This window comes from Perissodus microlepis, chromosome 7 (genome assembly GCF_051167445.1).
Source record: "Perissodus microlepis isolate ML-2025 ecotype Zambia chromosome 7, ASM5116744v1, whole genome shotgun sequence".
In the NCBI taxonomy this organism is placed as follows: domain Eukaryota; kingdom Metazoa; phylum Chordata; class Actinopteri; order Cichliformes; family Cichlidae; genus Perissodus; species Perissodus microlepis.
In genome coordinates, this window is record NC_140467.1 from 54980516 (window position 1) to 54991880 (window position 11365).

At 40.1% G+C, this 11365-nt stretch overlaps 1 protein-coding gene across 1 annotated transcript; it reads left to right on the forward strand.

The window, feature by feature from the left end:
* The first annotated feature begins 602 nt into the window (after positions 1-602).
* Positions 603-5472, forward strand: LOC146384186 (glutathione synthetase-like). The gene is made up of 6 exons (XM_084932478.1): positions 603-619; positions 1082-1334; positions 1478-1559; positions 2564-2783; positions 3287-3383; positions 3489-5472. Exons 1-4 carry the CDS (start codon positions 603-605, stop codon positions 2581-2583), a joined length of 372 nt encoding a protein of 123 aa, XP_084788604.1. The 3' UTR covers positions 2584-2783; positions 3287-3383; positions 3489-5472.
* The last annotated feature ends 5893 nt before the right edge of the window (positions 5473-11365 follow it).

Consider the following 11365-nt stretch of genomic DNA (forward strand, 5'->3'; position numbering starts at 1 on the left):
TAATTTGACATAATAGTTTTTACCATAGTAACCAAACGACTGTCTTCTGCAAGATGACTACTGTTAAATTAGAGTAAATTGAAAATGTTGTTTTTTATTTTATAATTTCTTGCTATTTTATTATATTTGTTACATGTCGTAGACACGGGGAAGAGGCACATGTGGGGATTCCCAGTGGACAGCAGCACGAGAGACTTCAAGGAAGGCCTCCAAACTGGATGAAGAGGAGATGGAGGTCGCTGTGTGTCGACATAGATTGTGTCTTTTGTGTCACTTTCACTTCAGGGATGGCAAACTGTGGTGTATTTCAGGAACGGTTACATGCCTGACAACTACACTTCTGAACAGGTCCACCTTTTGATTTGCACTCAGAATGATTACATCAAGGAGTTTAGTTAAAAACACTAAAATGAAACCTGCAGACTTGCTTAAAGTGATTCGTATTCATGAGAAACTGGAGCGTCATTATCATTGAGTTTATTTCTTTCCCTGCTAAGCAACACCAAGTCTAGCCCTGATTGGCTGATATAAGTGACCACAGACCTGTCGCTGTGTCAGTTTGAATGGGTGATTAGAGACCAACACATGTTTGTTGCTGCTCCATGTTTTCTGCAACATTGTGTGTAGTTACTGCAGCTGTGTGTGCATTCTGCTGCCAGGAACAGGAAACAAGTGAAAGAAAACTGGCGAGCATCCTAGAAGGAAAACTTAATCGGACATAACAAGTTAAAACAGTTTGCAAGTTTCAAGCCAAACTGCTGAATCTACCGTCCAGGTTCTCCTTGATAGCGTGACTCTGTGTTGTTCTCCTTCATTCTTCTGTCTCTGTCTGTCAAATCTCAGCGTATTATAAACCAACTGTTGTCACCCTCTGCTGGTCAGTGTGCTGGCTGTTTTCTCGGGAATCTCAACCACAAGAAAGTTTATACGAACGAAGCTAAAAAACTTGTGACAGTTTGTGAAACGTCATTAGCAGCAGTGAAATAAGATTCCAAAAGTTAGTGAAATGATAGAGGCTATTTTATGCTGGAAAAATTCTTCTAGCACAAAGTGGCCCAATAAACTGAATTTTTTAATACAGAAATACATCTAATGATAAAAAGACAAGCAGAGAATTCATTGTCTGTTTTCAATTGCAGAGCTGGGATGCTCGTCTCCTCATGGAGCGCTCTCGAGCTGTGAAGTGTCCAGATATCAGCGCTCACCTGGCTGGTACCAAGAAGGTTCAGCAAGTGCTCCCCAGACCTGGAGTCCTGGACAGATTCTTCCCAGACCAGCCTCAGGCTGTGCAGCAGATCCAAGCGACATTGGCTGACCTCTACACTCTAGACATGGTGAGAAAAAGGGCACGGTTTTTCCATTGTTTGGAAAATTTGGCATTAGATAATCCTCACCTGGGTGTTGCTGTTCAGTGTAAGCAATATCATTTGGATTTTATTCCTCTGATTTATTTCTCTGTGGTTGTGCTCGTCTACAGGGTCCAGAGAGGGACAAAACAGTATCAGTGGCCTTGTCAGCAGCAGAACGGTTTGTCTTGAAGTCTCAGCGAGAAGGAGGAGGTACACCGGGGGGATAGAAGCATCTTTAAAAATGCTGAAAACTTCTGTTTGTTGCTCACCATTTGTTAAACTAGGGAAGTTTAAGCAGTGCATGTGTGGATCTGCACACACATGCAGCATTTTCTTGCATTCCATGTATGAGCTAGCCTCAGTCAAAACAGTGACGACACATACATGACTGCCTGCTGTTTTGCATTACTGTGTATCTACTGTGATTCATGCATGCTGTACTGTGACTGAGATAATAGTGTATATGAGACACACTTGACAACAACATTGATCAGGATGTGAAAAAGCTACCAGATACAAGTTGTCAGCAGGTTATGGCTGACTAACCACCCTGCCTTAAATCACTCTGGGCTAATACTGTAAAAAGCAAGCATTAGTTTGTAATATCAGATCATTTGTTTTGATAAATACATAGTCCAGTATCAGGGTTCATATGAGCTATTTTAGCAGTAATTTTACACCTCCACTATGATAGTATTTAGCTGTTAATCATGTTAGCAAGGAAGCTCGGGTTTGCAATTCATTCTTAATTTAGCCACGCTGCATGAATTTGGATGATACGGTTTTTGAAAATGGCAGTTTCATTTATCGGGCGTTTATAAAATCGTATTTCTTAGGCTGGCTTTTAAGGAAGGAGAAAAGGTATGTATCAGTTGGCTGGGAAGAAAGATGGAGGTGGAAAGGATGTGCGAGCTATGGGACAAAGTTGCTGAGACTAGGTTAAAAAGAGGTGAGGATCAGTGAGCAGGAGTGTGGCTTTGTGCTGAAAAGAGCACAACAGATTGTCTGGAGAGAAGGTGAAGGAAAGTCAGCTGAAGCAAGACAGTTTGTGGAGTTTGTGTTGGACTGTATGTTATGCTGGGAGCCTGGGGATTAGTGGACTTTGATTCCAAGTTAATACTAGCTAGTGTTTCTCACTGGTTTTTGGGTGGTGGAGTAAAAGGGATTGGTTGGTGGCTGTTTCTAATGTTAGCCTTTTCTTGGTTTTCTTACAGGCAGGGTAAAGACATGGTGATGAATGAGTGTGTGGGCCGTCTGCTGAGGACCAAGAGCTCAGGACAGTCAGACGGGGGCGTCGCAGCAGGAGTCACCGTGCTCGACAATCCTCTGCTGTTCTGAGATGTCACACTCCTGCCTGCACATACAAACCACAGTGAAGTCAAAGTTCCACCTGCACCTCCACCTGTTCTTGCAAAAGCATGAAAACTGACAGAGGTGAGACAGCAGAAAAGTTTTTGTTTATTTATTTTTTTACTAAGTTAAGGAATTAAGTTAAGAAGAGTGATTAAATAAATTGTTTCTTGCATTTTTGATTTAATGATTGTGTTTAGGATTATTTCAGAAACATGTTTAGAGGATCTTTGTAAGCCTGTATTTACTTTAAAAGAAGGGAAGCACTTCTTCATTCTACAGAAAAGGAGACACATTACAGATGAGTTCATAAAAAGTGTCACTGTCAGTCTTTCAGGGCTCTGTCACTTTTTCTTTTTTACTGGAACAGCATGGTAAAGTAGGCCTAGGTTGCCATCTTTTGGCAGTGTGTTGTTACTACAACATATGAAATTGTGTTTCTATTGGAAATATAATTCAGCACCACCGAGCCGCTCTCTCAGTTACAAACTGAACCTGTTTTTTAGACATATAAATTACTAAGTACAGTGAAGCTTTTGGTTTTGTAAAAGTGTTTCTTATTCAAAATGCATGTTGATTTTTATAAGGGTGAAGAGCAGTTAGCAGTGCATTCATGGACATCTTTAAACTATTAATTGAAGAATCTTTGGTCATGATGGCATGAACTAGAAACGTGAGCTCCAGGTGAGACTGCACAGAAGAACAAGTGTCCTTAAACTGCATCAACTGATGACGTCTTACAATTTTATTCTACTGTGTGTTTTTATCATTGAACGTTTCTGTCTTCAGGTTTCTCTCAGACCAAGATTGAATGTGATGACAAGGGTGATGGATGGTGTGACATGTGCTGCTGGCCCACAGAACCAGGTGAGTATGCTGTCCATGTGCTCTGCAACAATGAGGACATCCAACACTCTCAGTTAAGATTAGTTTTCATGATTGTTGCCTCAAGACCTGAGATCATGGTGGTGGGCTTGTGATGGACACACTTTTCATGGCTGAAACCTCTCCTGTAGAGGCTAAGCCCAGGCTTGAAGCCACTGGGGTGTTCGTTGGAGGGGTGACGCGATGTCACTGGTATGCATGAAGTTATTAAACTTGATACAGTCCAATAACTCCAGCCTTACTCATCTTGTCCTTCAGATTCTTTATTTCCAGGATTTAACAGCAGCGCAGAGGTCACAAACTGTTTGCTTCCTCCCGATCAACAACACAGAGCTGTGTTACGTGTGTCTACCTTAAATATCTTCACAAACTCAAAATGTGACCTCTAGCACCAAACGCTTGCTGCAGTTCTTGGTGTCAGAGGTGACACACAAGGTATCGGGTTTTCGCTGCAATTACTTTTTCATATAGGACCAAGTATGTTTGGATAGCTTTTTGCCCTTGAAAACTGCCGTTTAATATTAGACATTCTTGTCTGATGTTATAAATGTATTGATCTGTCAGAATCCTGCCTAGACGCAGTGATACCGTAGCGCTGTGGATCTTCGGTTGGTCTCGGATAGCCGGCCCGCCGGTGAAGTAGAGCCATTCGTGACTGGGCTGGGGGACGGCCCGACGACGGTCGCCCCTCTCCAATCGCGCACTCATGTTTGTGGAGAACCTGGTGCTAAATAACTCTTAAACGACCTGATTCTGGGTCAGGGTCTTGTGCGTAGCAGAGCAGCTAATCGCTGCGATCTATTGAAAGTCAGCCCTCGATCCAAGCTTTTGTAAGAAAAAAAAAAACAATTAAAACTGCTGGCTAAGGGTAAACGTAAATTCAGTAAAATCATAATTCACGTCGGCAGTAATGACACCTGGTTACGCCAATCGGAGGTCACTAAAATCAATATTGAATCGGTGTGTAACTTTGCCAAAACAACGTCGGACTCTGTAGTTTTCTCTGGTCCCCTCCCCAATCAGACCAGGAGTGACATGTTTAGCCGCATGTTCTCCTTAAATTGCTGGCTGTCTGAGTGGTGTCCCAGAAACGATGTGGGCTTCATAGATAATTGGCAAACCTTCTGGAGGAAACCTGGTCTTGTTAGGAGAGACGGCATCCATCCCACTTTGGATGGAGCAGCTCTCATTTCCAGAAATATGGACAAATTTATTAAACCTCCCAAAATATGACTATCCAGAGTTGGGACCAGGAAGCAGAGTTGCAGTCTTACACGCCTCTCTGCAGCTTCTCTCCTCCTGCTACCCCCCCCAAAACCCATCTCCATAGAGACTGTGTCAGCTCCCAAAAAGACAAAAAACAAACTAAAAACCAGCAACAAACAACTTAAACATAAACAATTACAAAGAAAGAACAATACAGTATCCACATCTGAACCAAAGAGTAAAACAGTGAAATGTGGATTATTAAATATTAGGTCTCTCTCCTCCAAGTCTCTGTTAGTACATGACTTAATAATTGATCAACAAATCGATTTACTCTGCCTTACAGAAACCTGGTTGCAGCAGGATGATTATGTTAGTTTAAATGAATCAACACCCCCGAGTCATTCTAACTACTAGAAATCTTGAAGCACAGGCCGAGGGGGCGGTGTGGCAGCAATTTTTCACACCAGTCTATTAATTAATGAAAGACCAAGACAGACTTTTAATTCATTTGAAAGCCTGATGCTTAGCCTTTTCCACCCCAGCTGTAAAACTCAGAAACCAGTCTTACTTGTTATCATCCACCTGGGACTTACACAGAGTTTCTGTCTGATTTCTCAGACTTTATATCTAATTTAGTTCTGAGCTCAGATAAAATAATTATTGTGGGTGATTTTAACATCCATGTAGATGCTAAAAATGACAGCCTCAACATGGCATTTAATCTGTTATTAGACTCAATTGGTTTCTCTCAAAATGTAAAAGAACCCACCCACCACTTTAATCACACTCTAGATCTTGTTTTAACATATGGCATAGAAACTGAACATTTAACAGTGTTTCCTGAAAACCCTCTCCTGTCTGATCATTTCCTGATAACATTTACATTTACAATAATTGATTACACAGCGGTGGAGAGTAGATTTTATCAAAGTAGATGTCTTTCTGAAAGCGCTGTAACTAAGTTTAAGAATATAATCCACCCACTGTTATCATCTTCAATGCCCTGTACCAACACAGAGCAGAGCAGCTATCTGAACACTACTCCAACAGAGGTCGATTATCTTGTTAATAATTTTACCTCCTCACTACGTACGACTCTGGATACTGCAGCTCCTGTGAAAACTAAGGTCTCAAATCAGAAGTACCTGACTCAGTGCTATAATTCTCAAACATGTAGCCTAAAGCAGATAACTCGTAATCTGAAGAGGAAATGGCGTGTCACAAATTTAGAGGATCATCATTTAGCCTGGAGAAATAGTTTGCTGATTTATAAGAAAGCCCTCCGCAAAGCCAGAACATCTTACTATTCATCACTGATTGAAGAAAATAAGAACAACCCCAGGTTTCTCTTCAGCACTGTAGCCAGGCTGACAAAGAGTCAGAGCTCTGTTGAGCCAACCATCCCTTTAACGTTAACTAGTAATGACTTCATGAACTTCTTCACAAATAAAATTTTTATCATTAGAGAAAAAATTACCAATAATCATCCCACAGATGTAATATTATCTACAGCTACTTTTAGTACCATCGATGTTAAGTTAGACTCTTTTTCTCCAATTGATCTTTCTGAGTTAACTTCAATAATTACTTCCTCCAAACCATCAACGTGTCTTTTAGACCCCATTCCTACAAAACTGCTCAAAGAAGTCCTGCCATTAATTCATTCTTTGATCTTAAATATGATCAACCTATCTCTAATAATCGGCTATGTACCACAGGCCTTCAAGGTGGCTGTAGTTAAACCTTTACTGAAAAAGCATCTCTAGACCCAGCAGTCTTAGCTAATTATAGGCCAATCTCCAACCTTCCTTTCATATCAAAAATCCTTGAAAGAGTAGTTGTCACACAGCTAACAGATCATCTGCAGAGGAATGGTTTATTTGAAGAGTTTCAGTCAGGTTTCAGAGCTCATCACAGCACAGAAACAGCTTTAGTGAAGGTTACAAATGATCTTCTTATGGCCTCTGACAGTGGACTCATCTCTGTGCTTGTCCTGCTAGACCTCAGTGCAGCGTTCGATATTGTTGACCATAATATCCTATTAGAGCGATTAGAACATGCTGTAGGTAAGCAGCATGTTTCTGGCCCCACACATACAAAGGGCCACACTCTTGATCTTGTTTTCTCCCTGGGTTTAAATATATATGATGTATGTGTGGAAGATGTCCATGTGAGTGACCATAGTTGTATATTCTTTAATTTGTCATTTTACGTGGATCCTTCACCTCCTAAATTGATGATCCAAAGGCGGATTATAAACCAGGATGCTGCTAGAAGGTTTTCTGCCATGTTTGTCCCTCGCATGGCTCAAAATGATATGGATTCACTTATTTTGTCTTTTAACAATCAATGTAAATCTATTTTAGATACGGTGGCACCTCTGAAACTAAATGTTGTCCATTCTTCAAATTTCTGTCCTTGGATAAATGAAAGTATTCGAAATTTTAGGAGATATTGTCGCAAATTAGAATGTTTATGGAAGGCTTCCAAGCTTGAGGTCCATAGGGTACATCTCAAGGAATCAATTTTCTCACTTAACGACATGATAAAAAATGCCAGAACGGAATATTTTGCTAATCTAATAGCTTCAAAAAAGAAAAATCCCAGAGTATTGTTTGATACAATTAAAAACATTGTCTCTCCTGATATTCCTCATGTACCAGTCTATACTAAATCTGATTGTAATGACTTTTTAAACTATTTTGTTAATAAGGTCGCTGCTGTCAGGTCTAATATTTCTCCATCATCCTCTCAGTATCACACTGACACGTTGCTTACCTCTGATACCTGGTCCTCTTTTACTCCTGTTACCTTACAGGACATCAGTGCTCTGCTTGGTCGAATGAAACTGACTTCAAGCCACCTTGATGTACTTCCTCCATCATTTTTCATTAGTGTGTTTGACTCTGTTGGCCCCTGTATTCTGGAAATAATTAATACTTCTCTTTATACTGGCTCAGTTCCCAGCTATTTTAAACAAGCTATTGTTGAACCAATATTAAAGAAACCAAATTTGGACCCATCTCTTCCAAGCAGTTACAGGCCAATATCAAAATTACCATTGGTGTCAAAGATCTTGGAAAAAACAGTTGCAGAACAACTTAACAACTTTTTGGAAAAGAACAATGTGCTGGACATTTTCCAGTCTGGTTTCCGCAAATTGCACTCCACTGAAACCTCTTTGCCTAAAGTGTCTAGTGACATTCTGATGGCAGCAGACTCTGGAGAGTACACTGTTCTGGTTATGTTGGATCTCAGCTCTGCTTTTGATACTGTTGATCACAGCATCATGATAAATAGGCTGAAGGACTTGTTTGGGATTACTGGTGTTGTTTTAAAATGGTTTATGTCGTATCTATCTGAGAGATCCTTTACTGTCTGTATAAATCATGTGCTGTCGGAAACATCAGTTCTGCCTTCTGGGGTACCTCAAGGATCTGTTTTAGGTCCTATTCTCTTTTTGCTGTATATACTCCCTCTAGGCCACATTATCAGACGTTACAATAATATTTCTTATCATCTCTATGCTGATGACATTCAGTTGTACTGTTCTTTCAAAGCTTCTGAGTTGTATAAATTGTCTTGTTTAAATAATTGTCTGTCAGAAATCAAACAATGGTTAAATGACAATTTCCTTCAGTTAAATGCAGATAAAACAGAAACTTTGATTATTGCACCTGATCACATGCTCTCAGAAATTAGGCAGCATATCAGTTTTTTAGACCCTTCATTTCAGTCGAGTCTCAGAAACTTAGGTGTTATATTTGACAGTTCAACGTCTCTTGAGAAACACTCTAAACAACTTGTCCGGAACTGTTTTTATCATCTAAGAAACATTTCTAAACTCAGGCTACTGGTGTCAAAGGCAGAACTTGAGATGATTATTCATGCTTTTATCTCTTCTCGTTTGGATTATTGTAACGGTCTTTTTACGTGTCTCAACAAATCAGCTCTGGATCGCCTTCAGTCTGTACAGAATGCAGCGGCAAGACTTTTAACTGGTACAAACACACATTACTCCAGTTTTGGCTTCTCTTCATTGGTTGCCTGTAAATTTTAGGGTTCATTTAAAAATTTTAGTTGTAACTTTTAGAGCTCTGCACGGTGAAGCTCCCCAGTATATCTCTGACCTGTTGAAACCTCATGCTTCATCCCAAGCACTTAGGTCTTCAAGTCAGAGGCTACTGGTGGTCCCACGTACTAGGTTTAAAACACGTGGGGATCGGGCTTTTCAGGCACTGGCACCTAGGCTGTGGAACTCTCTGCCGTTGTCTTTACGCTGTCTAGACTCTGACTCCTTTAAAAAGCAGCTGAAGACATTTTTATACAAACGGGCTTTTAATTAATTTTAACTTGTATTTTCTGATCTTATTGTAAAGCACTTTGTGATTTTCATCTGTGAAATGTGCTATATAAATAAATTTTACTTACTTTTTACTTACTTACAGGTACTGTGCTGCAGTGGTTTGTATCATATCTATCTAATAGACTCCAGTTTGTACATGTAAATGGAGAGTCCTCTTCACACACTGAGGTTAATTATGGAGTTCCACAGGGTTCAGTGCTAGGACCAATTCTGTTTACATTATACATGCTTCCCCTAGGCAGCATCATTAGAAGACATAGCATACATTTTCACTGCTATGCAGATGACACCCAGCTCTATCTATCCATAAAGCCAGATAACACACACCAATTAGTTAAACTGCGGGAATGTCTTAAAGACATAAAGACCTGGATGGCCGCTAACTTTCTGCTTCTTAATTCAGATAAAACTGAGGTTATTGTATCGGCCCTGAAAATCTTAGATATATGGTATCTAAGCAGATTCTTACTCTGGATGGCATTACCTTGGCCTCCAGTAATGCTGTGAGGAACCTTGGAGTCATTTTTGACCAGGATATATCCTTCAATGCACATATTAAACACATATGTAATACTGCGTTCTTCCATTTGCGCAACATCTCTAAAATTAGAAATATCCTGTCTCAGAGTGATGCTGAAAAACTAGTTCATGCATTCATTACTTCCAGGCTGGACTACTGTAATACATTATTATCAGGATGTCCAAAAAACTCGCTGAAAAGCCTTCAGCTAATCCAAAATGCTGCAGCAAGAGTCCTGACAGGGACTAGAAGGAGAGAGTATATTTCTCCTGTTTTGGCTTTCCTTCATTGGCTTCCTGTTAAATCCAGAATTGAATTCAAAATCCTGCTCCTCACATACAAGGTCTTAAATAATCAGGCCCCGTCTTATCTTAATGACCTTGTAGTACCATATCACCCTATTAGAGCACTTCGCTCTCGCTCTGCAGGCCTACTTGTTGTTCCTAGAGTATTTAAAAGTAGAATGGGAGGCAGAGCCTTCAGTTTTCAGGCCCCTCTTCTGTGGAACCAGCTTCCAGTTTGGATTCAGGAGACAGAAACTATCTCTACTTTTAAGATTAGGCTTAAAACTTTCCTTTTTGCTAAAGCATATAGTTAGGGCTGGATCAGGTGACCCTGAATCCTCCCTTAGTTATGCTGCAATAGACGTAGGCTGCCGGGGATTCCCATGATGCATTGAGTTTTTCCTTTCCAGTCACCTTTCTCACTCACTATGTATTAATAGACCTCTCTGCATTGAATCATATCTGTTATTAATCTCTGTCTCTCTTCCACAGCAGGTCTTTATCCTGTCTTCCTTCTCTCACCCCAACCGGTCGCAGCAGATGGCCCCGCCCCTCCCTGAGCCTGGTTCTGCCGGAGGTTTCTTCCTGTTAAAAGGGAGTTTTTCCTTCCCACTGTCGCCAAAGTGCTTGCTCATAGGGGGTCATATGATTGTTGGGTTTTTCTCTGTCTCTATGAAGCGCCTTGAGGCGACTTTTGTTGTGATTTGGCGTTATATAAATAAAATTGAATTGAATTTCAGAAACTGAAAAACATTGTTCTCATCAAAGGAAGCATTACATTTAGAAAGTTTGGGGTCCTGAGCAATGACTTTTTGGGTTCAAAGGGATGAAAAGCTGCTGCAGTGTGCGCTAATGTCTATAGAAAGTGCAAATTTGATCTAATCATATTAGAAATGTTGTCTTTCAGACACAGATGTTACTAGATTTACTACTTTTTGGAACGAGTATAATATTTTGTATAAGGATAAGGGTGTTTATGTATGAAACTGGAACACAAACTGAAGATTTCTTACACCGTGGTGTGTAACTCCCTTCAAACAAAAGTGCAAACTGGGTCCAGTTATGTCTTGATGCATGCCTGTTAGATAAGATAAGACTTTATTGATCCCACGGCGGGGAAATGTTTGAATTAACTCAGCTCAGGTACAGATATCAGAAGGAAAATACAGAAAATATAAAAAAAATTACAAACAACTATAAAACAGAATAGAATAGAATAAACCTTTATTATCCCACGAATTAGAAATGTTGGTGTTACAGAGGTCTTACAGCAAGGCAAAATAAAATATAAAAGGAAGACACAAGGTGGTCCTATGAACGTAAGCAACTGAAGTTCGTATATACAGGTAACAATGTACAGAATATGTATAGAAAATTTGAGAAAATTGTACAGAGATATGTA

Excerpts from the sequence above, each read along its gene's own strand:
- LOC146384186 (XM_084932478.1), top strand. Across the intron at positions 1,335-1,477 it reads ACCTCTACACTCTAGACATG|GGTCCAGAGAGGGACAAAAC; the intron begins GTGAGAAAAAGG and ends GCTCGTCTACAG. Across the intron at positions 1,560-2,563 it reads GTCTCAGCGAGAAGGAGGAG|GCAGGGTAAAGACATGGTGA; the intron begins GTACACCGGGGG and ends GTTTTCTTACAG.